An 18692-nucleotide genomic window follows, 5' to 3' on the forward strand; every position below is an offset into this window, starting at 1 on the left:
CTCGGACTACCTGGATCCACTACAGTTTGCCTACCGCCGCAACAGGTCCACAGCAGACGCCATTTTCCTGGCCCTGCACTCAACCCTGGAACACCGATGTAACAAGGACACCTATGTCAGACTCCTATTTATTGACTACAGCTCAGCCTTCAACACTATTATTCCCACGAAACTCATCTCCAAATTCCATGGCCTGGGCCTCGGCACCTCTCTGCGTGACTGGATCCTGAACTTCCTAACTCACAGACACCAGTCAGTAAGGATAGGCAACACTTCCTCCACGATCATCCTCAACACTGGTGCCCCACAAGGCTGTGTTCTCAGTCCCCTACTATACTCCTTATACACCTATGACTGAGCGGCCAAATTCCCCTTCAATTCGATTTTCAAGTTTGCTGACGACACAACCGTAGTGGATCGGATCTCAAACAATGACGAGACAGAGTACAGGAATGAGATAGAGAATCTGGTGTACGGGTGCGGCAACAATAATCTCTCCCTCAATGTCAACAAAACGAAGGAGATTGTCATCGACTTCAGGAAGTGTAAAAGAGAACATGCCCCTGTCTACATCAATGGGGAACGAAGTAGAAAGGGTCGAGAGCTTCAAGTTTTTAGGTGTCCAGATCACCAACAACCTGTCCTGGTCCCCCCATGCCGACACTATAGTTATGAAAGCCCACCAATGCCTCTACTTTCCCAGAAGATGAAAGAAATTTGGCATGTCAGCTATGACTCTCACCAACTTTTACAGATGCACCATAGAAAGCATTCTTTCTGGTTTTATCACAGCTTGGTATGGCTCCTGCTCTGCCCAAGGCCACAAGGAACTACAAAAGGTCGTGAATGTAGCTCAATCCATCACACAAACCAGTCTCCCATCCACTGACTGTTTACACTTCCCGCTGCCTCGGCAAAGCAGCCAGCATAATTAAGGACCCCACGCACCCTTGACATTCTCCCTTCCACCTTCTTCCTTCGGGAAAAAGATAACAAAAGTCTGAGCTCACGTACCAACCGACTCAAGAAAGCTCTTTCCCTGCAGCTGTCAGACTTTTGAATGGATTTACCTTGCATTAAGTTAATCTTTCTCTACACCCTAGCCATGACTGTAATACTACATTCTGCATTCTCTCGATTCCTTATCAATGAACGGTATGCTTTGTATAGCGCGCAAGAAATAATACTTTTCACTGTATGTTACTACATGTGGCAATAATAAATCAAATCAAATCTTTATGTCCTCCTCACAGCTTACATTTCACAGAAAGTCAGAACAGGTTACTGAGTTGAATGATCAGCTATGATCATAATGAATGGCGGAGCTGCATAGTCTATTCCTGCTGCTATTTTCTACATTTCTATGATACGTTAATAGCTGACAAGTTCCAGGAGGAGTAAAATTAAGTCAGATCGTCTGAAAATATCTCCTCTAAGCCAATTCCTGTTATTTCAAGGGATAGGCAAACCTGAGAGAGGATGAACCCTGCATTCACACTTGGACATTCTGAGCACATGTCTCATTAAGATTTGACCTTAGCTGTGGTCATCAATGACCTACTAATGTGCTCACTTAAAGTCCAGTGACAACGATGTGAGACGGGGCTTTACACTTTCAACACCATTTAATGGTGCAAACACTGCCATGAATGCGATGCAGAGCTGCCGAGGGATCCCACCCTGAAGTGCATGTCTGATCTGGTTCGGATACTAACAGTGAGGAGACCCAGATGCCGCTAGAGTATCATTGCTAATGACTGTCCTCGACCATTGCTGTCGCTTGAGGGATAAGGGTTCAAAACTTAACCATTCTACACTGCTAATAAAGATTTACACACATCTCCCTTACAACATACAAGGGTCTGGAGACTAGTTGCACTAAAGTTGACATCATATGAATGTTAATCTTAAAATGGGATACTGTGACTGAGTTTGAGTACGGATGAACCTTGAGATAAGAGAACTTCAAAGAGCAAAACCCCATATACTTTAATCCCTTTAGCCCAAGCGCTATATCTAACTCCTTGAAAACAGACAATGTTTTGGCCTCAACTGCTTTCTGAGGTAGAGAATTTCACAGGCTCACCACTTTCTGGGTGAAGAAATTTAATCTCAGTCCTAAATGGTATACCCCATATCCTCAGACTGTGATCCTTGGTTATGGACTCCCCTGCCACATGGAACATCCTTCCTGCATCTACCCTGTCTAGTCCTGTTAGGATTTTATTGGTTTCAATGAGATCCCCCTCATTCTTCTAAACTCCGGCAAATATAATCTTAACTGACTTAATCTCTCCTCATACGTCAGTCTTGCCATCCCAGGAATCAGTCTAGTAAACCTTTACTGCTTTCCCTCCATAGCAAGAACATCCTTCCTCAAATGAGACCAAAACTGCACACAGTATTCCAGGTGTGGTCTCACCAAGGCCCTGTATAACTGCAACAAGGCATTCTTGCCCCTGTACTCGAATCCTCTTGCTGTGAAGACCAACATACCATTTGCCTTCTTCATCACCTGTTACACCTGCACGCTAACTTTCAGTGATGGGTGTACAGGAAAATCCAGGTTTTGTTGCTCATTCCTTTTCTCAATTCAGATAATAATCTGCCTTCCTGTTTTTGCTACCAAAGTGGATAACCTCACATTAGTCCACATTATGCTGCATCTGCTATGCATTTTCCCATTCACTCAACTTGTCCAAATCACACTGAAGCATCTCTACATTCTACTCATAGCTCACCCTTCCACCCAACTTTGTGTCATCTGCAAATTTAGAGAAGTTACATTTCATTCCCTCATCTAAATTATTAATATACATTGTGAATAGCTGGGGTCCTCGCAGTGACCCGTGTGGTACCCCACTAGTCACTGCCTGCCACTTGGAAAAATACCCGTCTATTCCTACACTATGGCTGGAATTTTACCGGCATGCTGTCCTGATTCTGGGGGTGGGCGAGGCTCAGAGAATGGCATTCTCCGTTGGCCTCGGGCAGGGTCGTACGAACCTCGGGTGGATGTGCCGGTAAAATTCTGCCCATCTGTTTCCTGTTTGCCTACCAGTTTTATATCCAGTTCATTACACTACTCTAATCTCATGCGCTTTAATTTTACACGTTAATTATGTGGGACCTTGTCGAAAACGTTCTGAAAGTCCAAGTAAATCACATCCACTGGTTCCCCCTCATCAACTCTGCTAGTTATATCCTCAAATAATTCCAGCAAATTTGTCAAGCATTGTTTCCCTTTCATAAGTCCGTGCTGACTCTGTCCAACCCTGTCACTGTTTTCCAAGTGCTCTGCTATTAAATCTTTTATAATGGACTCTCGCATTTTCCTCACTACGCATGTCAGGCTGACTGGTCTATAAGGGGAGACAGTAGCTTAGTGGTATTATTGTTGGACGAGTAATCCAGAAACCTGGGATAACGCTCCGGGGATCCAGGTTTGAACCTCATCATGGTAGACGGTAAAATTTGAATTCAATAAAAATCTGGAATTAAATGTCGAATGAAGACCATGATTGTTGATTGTCATAAGAACATATCCAGTTCACCAATGTCCTTTAGGGAAGGAAGTCCGCCATCCTTACCTGGTCTGGCCTACATGTCACTCCAGATCCACAGTAATGTGGTTGATTCTTAAATGCCCTCTGAAATGGCCCAACAAGTGTCCTTTTTTGTGAAGACAGAACAAAATTATGCATTTAGTTGGTCAGCCATTTCTTTGTTCCCCATTATAAATTGCTGTTTCTGACTGTAAGGGACCTACATTTATCTTCACCTATCTTTTTTCATTTCACATACCTATAGAAGCTTTAACAGTGAGTCTTTATGTACCCCACAAGCTTATTCTTGTACTCCATTTTCCCCCTCTTAATCAATCCTTTTGTCTCTTTTGCTGTATTCTAATCTGCTCCCAATCCTCAGGTCTGCTGGGGGGGGGGGGGTTTCTGGCCAATTTGTATGCCTCTTCCTTGGATATAATACTAACTCTAATTTCCCTTGCAAGCCGTGGTTTGGCTACCGTTCCAGTTTTATTTTTGTGCCAAACTGGAATGAACAATTGTTGCAATTCACCCATGTGCTCTTTGAATGTTTGCTAACGTCTATCCACCATCATCCCTTTAACTAACGATCCCTAATACGTCATAGCCAACTCACATCTCATACCATCATAGCTTCCTTTCATTAGATTCAGGGTCCTAGTCTCAGAATCAACTATGTCCCTCTCCACTTTGATGAAGAATTCTATCATATTATGGTCACTCATCCCCAAGGGTCTTGCACAACTGGATGGATACATCTCACATGTCTTCCCTCAACCAGCTCCTGGGCTTCCTGCACCTCCTCTCATCTTCATCTTTCGAGGAGCTCTTGTCCTCATCCAGTTCACCCTCTGGCAAAGGCTCATATATTTGCATCTCTGTAACCTCAATCACAAGAAGCTAACTGGCAATAGCGGAGAAACTTGCATCATGTTATCCCTGAGGAACCACTGATGACTATCCTTGGGGCTGCACAGAACAAATTCAAAGAGAAAGGCCACCTGTCTTTCATAACCCAGGCTGGCCAACGGGAGTCTGTTCATCTGCTAAAACAAAGGGCCTGTAACCTTCCTTTCAATTCTAATGGTTGAGACATTTCAGCAATCTCAGGAACCCTGGTGAATGATACACATCCTTGCCAAAGACAGTGTGGCGAGGTGGGAGTCATGTGACATGAACCTCTGGTTTGTGGAGTCATTAATATTGTCTTGCTGAACTATAAAGTCTCAGTCTGTCTTTTTACCATCTGACTAATGGTCTCACATACAAGGAGCTTTGGTCCCCATCTACACTGCTGAATATTTTGTACCATCACCTCCAAGATTGATTCATCTGTGTGTACCTATCTCATCATGTGAAGTCCACAGGATCAGAATAATGAATTCTACAGCATCGATTTTCAATCCTCAAACCTCCGTGAAGGAATGCGTCATTCGACTTTGATTCTGGTCCCTGTAACTCACGTAAAACAATATTTCTTTTCTGTCTGGTCTCTGCACTGTTAATCTTACCTTTCTCTATCCCTCGTTTATTGTATGAATGTAAAGGAGGTGACATTGCGGCCCTCCTCCTGTGTTTTAAGTGTGTGCAAATAAACTAACTCTTTGAAGTTCATCCTATCTTTGAGTTTGTTGTGGGGTTATCAATAGAAAATTGGATTACACCGGAACTGAGGGGTTGTGAAATGTGTCACCGCAAATGAAACGAGAAGCAAATGAAAAACGCTTTTCTGTTTATGGATGGGTGGTGAGGGAAGAAATTAGTGCTGAGAGTATGTTTCTTCTTGTGGGAGAGTCTAGGACCAGAGGGCATAAACACAGAATAAGATTGCCCATAAGGTTGTCCATTTAAAACAGATGAGGAGGAATTCCCTTTTAATAAGGGAATCAAGGGTTATGCGGATAAGGTGGGAAAGTGGAGTTGAGGATTACATCAGATCAGACACAATCTTATTGAATGGCGGAGCAGACCCAATGGACCAAATGGCCTACTTCTGCTCTTACATCTTATGTTTATACTAACCCCCTTCCTGTCCTGTGGAAACCCTCACAATCTGTTTTTATCTACCTGGCTAGTTTATTCTCATATTTTATTTTTTCCCTTTTTATTAAGTTCTTGGCCACTCTTCGCTTGTATCTAAAACACTCACAATCCTCAGGCTTTCTATTATCCTTTGCAACATTATAAGCAATTTTTTAAATCTAATACTATCCTGAACTTCCCTAGGTAGTAACAGATGCATTTTTTTTCTGCTCAGTTTTTGTGTTTTCATGGAATCTATTTTGGTGAACAATTTGAATTGTTTTTAAAAAATATTTCCCATAATAACTTTTAATCTATTTAACCAATCAACCTTAGCTATCTCTCCTCTCATATCTACACAGTTAGTTTTGTTTAAGGTTAAGATTCTTTTTTGAGATTGAAGTGCGTCACTTTAAAACATAATATTGATTTCAATTGTAATATGGTCACTTTTTCCCAGAGAATTAAGAGATTACTAATTAATTCTTCCTCATTGCACAATACCAGATCTAAAATAGCTTCCATAGACAAACTCAATAGTTCAAATTCCTGAGACATGGTGGCACACATGAGCTGAATAGGCTCCACCCAGCCATGATCCTGCACCATCTCAGGGAAGTCTGATATGTGAGTACATATCTGTCGTTGCTGGTAAAAGTAGAGCCATCTTTCTTGTGGTTCCCAAGGGCCAGGCAGGAAAGTGGATCAAGGCCACATCAGATCAACAACAATCTTATTGACTGGCTGAGCAGGCTCGATGGGCTGAATGGCTTACTCTTCCTATTTCTGCTCCAAATTCTTATGTTCTTATTCTCTATTTCTACAGTTTGTCTTTTCACCAATGTAGGGGAGGTCTAGTGTAGTTCATGTAAAAACATTGCGGCCTACATAATTTGTTTCTTTCTCACTCATAGCTTGGCTGAAATGTGATGTTCAGGAGAGACTTATCAGTCCTGCCCTCCTTCCTGGGCCAACTATCCTCACTGAGAAAACCGAGAGCCTCCGAGACTACCAGAACACAAACAAAGCAACAGACCCTGGACCCCTGCAACACAAACTACAAGTTATAAAGTAAGTAGTCTTCGTCTAGTTAGAGTATGACAGACAGTTCTGGTCACCGCATTATTGGAAGGATGTGGTTACTCTCGGCTGCACATAGAGGAGATTTATGTGGTTATGGACAGAAATTGAGAATTTTAAATGTGAAGGAAGATTGGATAGGCTGGGGTTGTTTTCTTTAGGACAGGGGAGACTGAGGGAGGGGTTAATTGAGGTATAAAATTATGAGGGGCCGAGACAGAGGGGATTGTAAGAACCATTAACACTAATGCCACTAATTAGGGTATTTCGATTTAAAGTGATTGGAAAAAGTGTTATAGGGGTGTGGAGGATTGGTGTGGTCTGAAACTCACTGCCTGAAAGGGTGGAGACTCATTGGATTAAAAAAAATTGGATATACACTTGAGGTATCATAACCTTCAGGACTATGGACTAAGAGTTGGAAGGTGGGACTAATCTAAATTGTTAATTAGGTTGGATAATTCTTCCTCAGCTGGCACAGACATGATGACTGGCCTCCTTCTGTGCATAAGTTTCAATGTTTCTATGCTTTTTCTTTTGACCAATACAGCAGTTTGTTATCAAGCTTTACACTTTAGTCCATGAACTTGCCCCTCTATATCTCTGTAACCTCCTCAAGTGCTACAACCTGGGCAGCACGGTGGCACAGTGGTTAGCACTGCTGCCTCACAGCTCCAGGGACCTGGGTTTGATTCCCAGCTTGGTCACTGTCTGTGTGGAGTTTGCACATTCTCCCTGTGTCTGCGTAGGTTCCCTCCGGGTGCTCTGGTTTCCTCCTCCAGTCCAAAGATGTGCAGGTAAGGTGGATTGGCCATGCTAAATTGCCCCTTCGTGTCAGGGGCACTAGCTAGGGTAAATACATGGGGCTATGGGGATAGGGCCTGGGTGGGATTGTGGTCGGTGTAGACTCGATGGGCCGAATGGTCTCCTTTTGCACTGTAGGATACGATTCAGTAACCATACAAGATCTCTTGAGTTTCTCCAATTCTGGTCTCCTCCCTGATTTTCATCGTTCCACCATTGCTGGCCTTAAGTTCCAGAACTCCATCCTTAAACCACTTCACTCACCTGATGAAGGGACAGCGCTCCGAAAGCTCGTGATTCCAAATAAACCTGTTGGACTTTAATCTGGTGTTGTGAGACTTCTTACTGTGCCCACCCCAATTCAACACTGGCATCTCCACATCATCCTTAAACCTCTCCACCTCTTTTTTCTTTCTTCCTTTGAAACAATCCTTAAAGCATACCTGTTTAACATAGAACATAGAACAGTACAGCACAGTACAGCACAGAACAGTCCCTTCGGCCCACGATGTTGTGCCGAGCTTTATCTGAAACCAAGATCAAGCTATTCCACTCCCTATCATCCTGGTGTGCTCCATGTGCCTATCCAATAACCGCTTAAATGTTCCTAAAGTGTCTGACTCCACTATCACTGCAGGCAGTCCATTCCACACCCCAACCACTCTCTGAGTAAAGAAAAGATTAAGATTGTGGCCACCTGTCCTGATATCTTTCTTCTGTGGTTCTGTGTCACATTTTGTCTGATGAACATTCTTGAGTACACATTTTTCAAGTCTGAAATGGACACCGGGCAGCCAAATAAATGCTTATTGGAATCCTTACCTTACAGGGCTCTGAGATCTGACGGTGTTTGTGAATCTGTATTCTATGGGCTCCCACTTATCATCAGACCCACAAACTGCTGGAAACTGGATTGGGATGAACTAGAGACAAACCACCAAAACTTTCATGCACTCTGTCATACTTTGAAGGTAGGAATGATAAGCAAAAATGAATTGTAAGCTGTAGATGTAGAGTAAAGGCAGGAAAAGAACATATTGTAGCTGCAGTGCGAAAAGTTCTGAAATTAATTTCACTGTTGCATATTGGGTTTACTTTTCATTGAATCGAATGAAAACATCAAACATTGAAGTGGCTCATTGAGTCATAGATGGAAATCCCATTTCTTTATACTGTAGGCTTTCAGATAACAACCTCAGCCAATCTTTTATATCAGTGGTTAGTTTATGTAAGGAGGTGGAAGTATTGGTACACCAGACAGAATTACCGCAGTAATTGGTTTGGTCAATATAAATGATATATTCGCTATTAAAGATTGATTTTGCAATGATTGTAATGGCTATACAAGATCAGGCATGAAATATAGATATTACTTCATTAACTGTCCATGAGAAAAGATAATTGGTATACGTTATATAGAGCAAGCACAGGTTGTGGGCTGAAGCCCCAATCCAGAGTCCTGAGCACAAACGTTTTGTTGACACTTCAGTGCAGCACTGTTGGGGGTGCCATCTGCCAGATGAGACTTTAAACTGAAGCCCCACCTACCTTCTCAGCTGCACGTAAAAGATCACATGCCTGAATTTTGAAGAACAGCAAGGAAATTTGCAATCTTGGAGTCGTATTCAAGTGAGATGAGCTTCGGATCATGTATCTCCTCCATCATCGAGACCACATACTTTCACTTCCATACCATTGCCTCACCCTGCCCTTGCATCAGTTTATCTGCCACTGAAATTCTATTCCATGCTTTTATTGCCTCAACCTCTTGGGCCAAAATTCTCCCATCTCTACCTGCTGCAGAAATCATAGTGGGCAAGATAGTACATTCGGCGGACCATTCAAAGGTCCGTTAAGCTTGGGCAGGAATTTCCAGTTTTGGGGTGTGCAGCCAGGGAATCTGCCCTTGGTTTATCTCTCATCTTCCATCTTACATAAACTTGAACTTATTCAATATTCTGCTGCCAGTGTGTTAAATTGCAACAAATTCCATTCCCCTATCACCCCTGTGCTCGCTGACCTACTTGACTCTCGGTCAAGCAATGACTTGATTTTAAAATTTCCATGCTGCTCAGGGAGACGAAAGATGAAATCGCTGGGCCTCTGACGCAAATCTTTGTCTCGTCACTGGACGCAGGTGAGGTCCCAGAGGATTGGAGGATAGTTAATGTGGTCCCATTATTTAAGAAGGGTAGGAAGGATAACCCGGGTAATTATAGGCCGGTGAGCTTGACGTCCGTGGTGGGGAAGTTGTTGGAGAAGATTCTTAGAGATAGGATGTATGCGCATTTAGAAAGGAATAAACTCATTAACGATAGTCAGCATGGTTTTGTGAGAGGGAGGTCATGCCTCACTAACCTGGTGGAGTTTTTTGAAGAAGTGACCAAAATGGTTGACGAGGGAAGGGCCGTGGATGTCGTCTATATGGACTTTAGTAAAGCGTTTGACAAAGTCCCTCATGGTAGGCTGGTGAAAAAGGTTGGATCTCATGGGATAAAGGGGGAGGTGGCTAGATGGGTGGAGAACTGGCTTGGTCACAGAAGACAGAGGGTGGTAGTGGAAGGGTCTTTTTCCGGCTGGAGGCCTGTGACTAGTGGTGTTCTGCAGGGCTCTGTATTGGGACCTCTGCTGTTTGTGATTTATATAAATGATCTGGAAGAAGGTGTAACTGGGGTGATCAGTAAGTTTGCGGACGACACAAAATTGGCAGGACTTGCAGATAGTGAGGAGCATTGTCAGAAGCTACAGAAGGATATAGATAGGCTGGAAATTTGGGCAAGGAAATGGCAGATGGAGTTCAATCCTGATAAATGCGAAGTGATGCATTTTGGTAGAAATAATGTAGGGAGGAGCTATACGATAAATGGCAGAACCATAAAGGGTGTAGATACGCAGAGGGACCTGGGTGTGCAAGTCCACAGATCCTTGAAAGTGACGTCACAGGTGGAGAAGGTGGTGAAGAAGGCATATGGCATGCTTGCCTTTATAGGACGGGGCATAGAGTATAAAAGTTGGGGTCTGATGTTGCAGATGTATAGAACGTTGGTTCGGCCGCATCTGGAATACTGCGTCCAGTTCTGGTCGCCACACTACCAGAAGGACGTGGAAGCTTTGGAGAGAGTACAGAGGAGGTTTACCAGGATGTTACCTGGTATGGAGGGGCTTAGTTATGAGGAGAGATTGGGTAAACTGGGGTTGTTCTCCCTGGAAAGACGGAGGATGAGGGGAGACTTAATAGAGGTGTATAAAATTATGAAAGGCATAGATAGGGTGAACGGTGGGAAACTTTTCCCCAGGTCGGTGGTGACGTTCACGAGGGGTCATAGGTTCAAGGTGAAGGGGGGGAGGTTTAACACAGATATCAGACGGACATATTTTACACAGAGGGTGGTGGGGGCCTGGAATGCGCTGCCAGGCAAGGTGGTGGAGGCGGACACACTGGGAACGATTAAGACTTATCTAGACAGCCATATGAACGGAGTGGGAATGGAGGGATACAAAAGAATGGTCTAGTTTGGACCAGGGAGCGGCACGGGCTTGGAGGGCCGAAGGGCCTGTCCCTGTGCTGTATTGTTCTTTGTTCTTTATCAAATCGCTCTATGGCCTTCCCCTCCTTATCTCTGTAACCTTCAACAGCCCCACAACCCTCTGAGATATCTGCAGTCTTCTAATTCTGGCATCTTGTACATTCCTGATCACATTTGAGACAATACACATCTCTTTAACCTGTGTTGAATGCTCCCTCCACCCACATTATCTGTACCTTTAAGACCTGGCTGGCTGTAGAGATTTGCATTCTAATTAGTATTCTGTAACTTGATTTCTGTGTCTGTGCACTGTTGGAGAGCAGATATCCACTCCATCTGACGAAGGAGCTGTGCTCCGAAAGCTTATGGTATTTGCTACCAAATAAACCTGTTGGACTTTAACCTGGTGTTGTGAGACTTCTTACTGTGCACAATTGTCCCACCATTCATGGCAATGCCTTCACCTGCCTAGGTCCTCAGCTCTGGAATTCCCTCCCTACATTTCTCCTCCTCTATACTTCACTTACTTCCTTTAAATCACTTCTTAAAATCTCTCCATTTGACCAAGCTTTTGGTCATCTGGCTCTAATATCTCCTTGTGTGGTTTAGTGTTGTTTTATAATGCTCCTGTAATGTGCTTTGGGACGTTTCATTACTTTGGAAGTCCTAAATAAATGTGAGTTCTTGTTGCTCACAGACTTACATTGGTTCCTAATATGGCAATGTCCCAATTTTAAAATTCTTCTTTGTTTCAATTCCTCTATACCTGCACCTCTCCCTATCTCTGTAGTTTGCTCCAGCTCCACCAAGATCTCAACATGATTCCAACTCTGGCATCTTGCGCATTCTTGATTTTAATTACTTCAGCGTTAGCACCGTTGCCTTCCGTTTCCTAGGCCCTAAACTCAAGAATTTCTTCCCTAAACCTCTCCACGTCTTTACCTATTTCTCCTCCTTCAAGATGAACCTATTTTTCCAAATCTTTCATCTGCTGTCTTAATATCTCCTTAAGTGGCTAGATTGGTTGATAACAGTTCTGTGTAGTGCCTTGGGATGTTTCACTATGTTAAAGGTGCTATATAAATGCAATTTTTTGCTCTTGCTGGTGTCCTGGCCAATCATAGAATCCTTCATGCAGCTATTCGACCCATCGAGCCTGCACCGACAACAATCCCACCCAGGCCCTATCCCTGTAACCTCTATTATTTACCTTTCTAATCCCCCTGACACTAGGGGGTAATTTAGCGTTGCCAATCCACCTAACCCACACATCTTTGGCCTGTGGGAAGAAACCGAAGCACCTGGAGGAAACCCACGCAGACATAGGGAGAACGTGCAGATTCCACACACCCAAGCTGGGAATTGAACCAGGATCCCTGGCGCTGAGAGGTAGCAGTGCTAACCACTGTGCCACCGTGCCACCCCTAATGTATATTAATTCAGAATTATGAATTATTTCTTTAAATGATGTCTATTACTTATCTATCATCATATCTTTAAATCTAACTTCCCAATATCCCTCAGCCACCTCACCCCTCATACCTCCATAATTGTTTTTGTTTAAATTTAAGACCCTATTTTAGCCAATAGTCTCAAACATGATGTGAAACTCTGCTATAGGATGACCACAGCCCCTAGTTGATCCTTTGCAATAGGATTACAAATAGCTGTGTCTCATTACACAATACCAGATCCTTAGTTGGTTGGACATATTGTTTGACAAAACTGTCTCAAATGCATTCCATGAACACATCCTCCATCTGCTTTTTCCAGTTTGGTTTTCCCAGTTGAAAGATCCCTGTGATTCTTGTATGTTACCCTTGTTATTTGCTCATTTAATTTTCTGATTGCCCAAAATTACGATTAATATTTGGGGACCTATCAGATAATCCCACGAGTGTTTTCTGTTCCTTGTTATAGAACATAGAACATAGAAAGTCACAGCACAAACAGGCCCTTCGGCCCACAAGTTGCGCCGATCACATCCCCACCTCTAGGCCTATCTATAGCCCTCAATCCCATTAAATCCCATGTACTCATCCAGAAGTCTCTTAAAAGACCCCAACGAGTTTGCCTCCACCACCACCGACGTCAGCCGATTCCACTCACCCACCACCCTCTGAGTGAAAAACTTACCCCTGACATCCCCCCTGTACCTACCCCCCAGCACCTTAAACCTGTGTCCTCTCGTAGCAACCATTTCAGCCCTTGGAAATAGCCTCTGAGAGTCCACCCTATCCAGACCCCTCAACATCTTGTAAACCTCTATCAGGTCACCTCTCATCCTTCGTCTCTCCAGGGAGAAGAGACCAAGCTCCCTCAACCTATCCTCATAAGGCATGCCCCCCAATCCAGGCAACATCCTTGTAAATCTCCTCTGCACCCTTTCAATGGCTTCAACATCTTTCCTGTAATGAGGTGACCAGAACTGCGCGCAGTACTCCAAGTGGGGTCTAACCAGGGTCCTATAAAGCTGCAGCATTATCTCCCGACTCCTAAACTCAATCCCTCGATTAATGAAGGCTAGTACGCCATACGCCTTCTTGACCGCATCCTCCACCTGCGAGGCCGATTTAAGAGTCCTATGGACCCGGACCCCAAGGTCCTTCTGATCCTCTACACTGCTAAGAATGGTACCCTTCATTTTATACTGCTGCTCCATCCCATTGGATCTGCCAAAATGGATCACTACACACTTATCCGGGTTGAAGTCCATCTGCCACTTCTCCGCCCAGTCTTGCATTCTATCTATGTCTCGCTGCAACTTCTGACATCCCTCCAAACTATCCACAACACCACCTACCTTGGTGTCGTCAGCAAACTTACCAACCCATCCCTCCACTTCCTCATCCAGGTCATTTATGAAAATGACAAACAGCAAGGGTCCCAGAACAGATCCCTGGGGCACTCCACTGGTCACTGACCTCCATGCAGAGAAAGACCCCTCCACAGCCACTCTCTGCCTTCTGCAGGCAAGCCAGTTCTGGATCCACAAGGCAACAGCCCCTTGGATCCCATGCCCTCTCACTTTCTCAAGAAGTCTTGCATGGGGGACCTTATCGAACGCTTTGCTGAAGTCCATATAGACCACATCCACCGCTCTTCCTTCGTCAATGTGCTTGGTCACATTTTCAAAGAACTCAACCAGGCTCGTAAGGCACGACCTGCCCCTGACAAAGCCGTGCTGACTACTTTTGATCATACTAAACTTCTCTAGATGATCATAAATCCTGTCTCTCAGGATCCTCTCCATCAACTTACCAACCACTGAGGTTAGACTCACCGGTCGGTAATTTCCCGGGCTGTCCCTGTTCCCTTTCTTGAATATAGGGACCACATCCGCAATCCTCCAATCCTCCGGAACCTCTCCCGTCTCCATCGACGATGCAAAGATCATCGCCAAAGGCTCCGCAATCTCCTCCCTCGCCTCCCACAGTAACCTGGGGTACATCCCATCCGGTCCCGGCGACTTACCAACCTTGATGCCATTCAATAGTTCCAACACATCCTCTTTCTTTATGTCCACATGCTCGATCCTTTCTGTCCTCCGCAATCCAGCAGTACAACCACCCAGATCCCTTTCCACCGTGAATACCGAGGTAAAGTATTCATTAAGCACCTCCGCCATTTCTAACGGTTCCGCACAAACTTTTCCCCCTTCACCTTTTAAGGGTCCTATGCCTTCACATCTCATCCTTTTACTCTTGACATATTTGTAGAAAGCCTTGGGATTCTCCTTAATCTTACCCGCCAAGGTCTTCTCATGACCCCTTCTCGCTCTCCTAATTTCCTTCTTAAGCTCCTTCCTACATCGCGTATACTCCTCTAAATCCTTAACACCTCCTAGCTCTCTGAACCTTCTGTACGCCTCTCTTTTCTTATTTACCAGGTTCATCACAACCTTCGTGCACCACGGTTCCCGTACCCTACCAACACCCCCCTGTCTCATCGGAACGTTGTCATGCAGAGCTCCAGACAAACATTCCTTGAAAATCCTCCACTTTCCTTCGGTACTTTTCCCCAAGAATGCCTCCTTCCAATTTACCCGTCTAATTTCCTCCCTGATGACACTGTATTTCCCTTTACTCCAGAGAAACACTTTCCTAGCCTGCCTGACCCTATCTCTTTCCAATGCTATCGTGAAGGAGATAGAATTATGATCGCTATCCCCAAGATGTTCACCCACCGAGAGATCCTCCACCTGTCCAGGTTCATTAGCCAGCACCAGATCAAGAACAGCCTCTCCTCTAGTAGGCTTATCCACATACTGTGTCAGGAAACTCTCCTGGACACACCTAACAAACTCCTCTCCATCCAAACCCCTAGCCCTAGGGATATTCCAATCTATGTTTGGGAAATTAAAATCTCCCATCACGACAACTCTGTTATTCCTACATCTCTCCAGGATCTGTTTCCCCATCTGCTCCTCAACATCTCTGTTACTATTGGGCGGCCTATAGAAAACACCCAGCAAAGTTACCGACCCCTTCCTATTCCTAACCTCCACCCACAGAGATTCCGTAGTCAGTCCCTCCACGGCGTCCACCTTCTCTACAGCCGTGACACTATCCCTGATCAACAGTGCCACTCCCCCCCCTCTCTTGCCTCCCTCCCTGTCCTTCCTGAAACATCTAAAACCTGGCACCTGAAGCACCCAGTCCTGTCCCTGAGACATCCAAGTCTCCGTAATGGCCACCACATCACAATTCGAAGCAGCAATCCACGCTCCAAGCTCATCCACTTTATTCACTACACTCCTGGCATTAAAATAGACACATCTCAGACCTTCAGCCTGAGCACTTCCCTTCTCCCTCACTCGTCTAACCTCCCTCTTACCCTGTCTACATTCCTTATCTATTTGCGAGCTAACCTCCTCGCTCTCAGTCCCCTCATTTCGATTCCCTCCCCCCAACCTTTCTAGTTTAAAGTCTCTCCAGTAGCCTTAGCCAACCTTCCCGCCAGGATATTGGTCCCCCTGGGATTCAAGTGCCACCCGTCTTTTTTAAACAGGTCACACCTGCCCCTAAAGAGGTCCCAATGATCCAAGTACCCAAATCCTTGTCCCTTGCTCCAGTCCCTCAGCCACGCATTAATTCTCCACCGATTCCTGTTCTCACTCTCCCGCGGCACAGGCAGCAATCCCGAGATTACTACCTTTGCATTCCTCTTTCTCAGCTGTCTACCCAACTCCCTATATTCTCTTTTCATGACCCCTTCCCTCTTCCTACCGATGTCAGCAGTACCTATATGCATCACGACCTTGGGCTCCTCTCCCTCCCCCTTCAGGATTTCTGGGACTCGACCAGAGACATCCCGGACCCCTGCACCAGGGAGGCAAACCACCATCCGAGAGTCCCGTCTGTGTCCGCAAAAACGCCTATCTGACCCTCTCACCGTAGAGTCCCCAATTAGCACTACCCTCCTTTCCTTACCCCTTTGCACTACTGGGCCAGGCTCAGCTCCAGAGACACTGCCACCGCTGCTTCCCCCAGGTGGGCTGTCCACCCCAGTAGTACTCAGACAGGAGTACTTATTATTAAGGGGCACATCCACCGGGGTGCTCACCATCACCCGAGCTTTCTCCTTCCTCACTGTTACCCAGTTACCCTCCTCCCGTGGTCCCGGTGTGACCACCTGCCGATAGCTCCTGTCAATGACCTCCTCACTATCCCTAACCCGGCGAAGGTCCTCGAGCTGCAATTCCAGTTCCCTAACATGGTCCCTTAGGAACCGCAGCTCAACACACCCAGCACAGATATGGTCGTCCGGGAGGCTAGGAGCCTCCAGGACCTCCCACATCCTACATTGGGAACAACATACTGGCCTGACAGTCATAATTGCCCTTTTAAACACAGGGAAAAAAGTGAATGAAGATTATTCCTCTCTGTTCCAAATTATTTCTACCAAGGTACCCGGAGAAAAGTAACTTATAAATAAAATTTTTTAAAAATAAGAAACTCACCCCTGCTCGCCCTTTCTGCCTAAGCCCGATGAGCCAAAGCCCCTCAGTTCTCACTCAGCTCCGTCTCACTCCGCTGCCCGCTCCCAACGCTGCCCGCTAGACAGTGGGACCTGCCTTTTAAACCTCCTGTGCACTAAAAAAAAAACTCAAGAGACCCTTCCCAGTAAACCCCGCGGCCACTGCCGGTTGCGCGCCAAAATTTAAAACTAAATTAAATAAATAAATAACACCCGCGGAAAAGTACTTAAAACTAATTCTTACCCCAAAAATCCTGTCACCAGTCACAGCTCTGCCTTTCTCCACAGCAACAAGAGATCCACCCATTCTTGAGGTAATTAGGCTTGGGCGTTAAATGCTGGCCTAGCCAGTAATTACCACATTCTGTGAACAGTGAAAAAAGCCTATGATCCTACATCCTGATATTCTGGGCTAAAACCTTTTTCCTCTACTGCCTTTGATGCATGCTTTGTTCTCAGGGTTACTCCAGCTCTTTTTCTATTTTGCTTATCTTTTGTAAAAGTTAAGTGCTCTGATTATTTAGCTCCCAACCTTGGTCACCTGGCAACCATTTCCAGTAATGGCTATTAGATCAAACCCTTTAACCTTATTTGTGTCATTAATTCATCCATCTTGTTCCGAATGCATTCAGATAAACCACTTTAAATCCTAACTTTTTACTGTTCTTCTCTGGTGACCTTATTCTAAAGAGCCTTAGAGTCCGTGTACAAAATGTCATGTTCATGAACCCTTAAGTCTCTTTTGAACTGTTTATATTTTCACCATTTAGAAAGTATGCATGACAACATTCTATAATGCCACTCTATAAGAACAACAGGACAAAATGGCAATATGCTTTATAAATGCAACTGCAATTATTATACCAATGGGACCTATAAACTGAATAAAATATGATGCAGTGCATTGCTGAGCTCAGATTCCGTGGCAATTGCTTTCCTTTGTGGCATTCCTGATGTCAGCTAATTTATTTTTTGCACTTCATTGGTGGTACTCATAGTCTTAGGCACAACATTGACGTCTCCACCTGCATATGAAGCTGGTCTTTAGTAATCGGTGATTTGCCAACCTGAATTAAATGTTACTTGTAAGCCACTACTTCATCTACAAGCACAGATGCATCACAGTCTGTGTGCACTTATCTCTCCTATTCGTCTACTTTGGCTAACTGTTTCAGCCTGCCTTTATCACAATTATTAGACTTTTATGGCACTTACTCTGATTTATTCTTCTTTTTATTAGCCTGAGTGCATAGGAATTAAATTGTCATTCATCAGAGATATAAGCCGCCTCTAGCTTGTGCAAATGCCCACAAATTCGTTAAGAAAAACAAAATATTGCAGCTGCTCGGAATCTGAAAGAAAAACTGAAACCACTGGAAACACTCAGCAAGTAAGCCAGCATATGCGGATAGAGAAAACAGTTAATGGGTGTAATGTCCTATGTTAGGGATTGTGGGTTTTAAACAAAAAGAAAAGATGTGATTTGCACTCGTAGATTCAAAGTAACACACAAGTTTATTGAAAGAGGTGTTCTCTGCATATCAGTCTGTGAAACACCCTAATGACATCACCATCAAATCATGCGATCAGCTCTTAAAGCAATCATGCAACTACTTAAATATATAACAATGGGCAGAATTTTACGTTCCCCCCCCCCGCTGGTGGGTTCGTAGGTGTAAAATTCTGTTGGATGGTTTTCCCAACAAGTTGCTGCCTATCCTGACCTCTTTTCCAT

General features: G+C 44.6%; 1 protein-coding gene across 1 annotated transcript in view; it reads left to right on the forward strand.

The window, feature by feature from the left end:
• Positions 1 to 18692, forward strand: part of m1ap (meiosis 1 associated protein) — a 90183-nt gene that overhangs the window by 20250 nt on the left and 51241 nt on the right. Inside the window, exons 5-6 of the mRNA XM_078199792.1 lie at positions 6482 to 6638; positions 8281 to 8422. Of these exons, the coding sequence (XP_078055918.1) occupies positions 6482 to 6638; positions 8281 to 8422 (299 nt within the window). The remainder of the gene's footprint in view (positions 1 to 6481; positions 6639 to 8280; positions 8423 to 18692) is intronic.

This window comes from Mustelus asterias, chromosome 1 (assembly GCF_964213995.1).
Source record: "Mustelus asterias chromosome 1, sMusAst1.hap1.1, whole genome shotgun sequence".
NCBI lineage: Eukaryota > Metazoa > Chordata > Chondrichthyes > Carcharhiniformes > Triakidae > Mustelus > Mustelus asterias.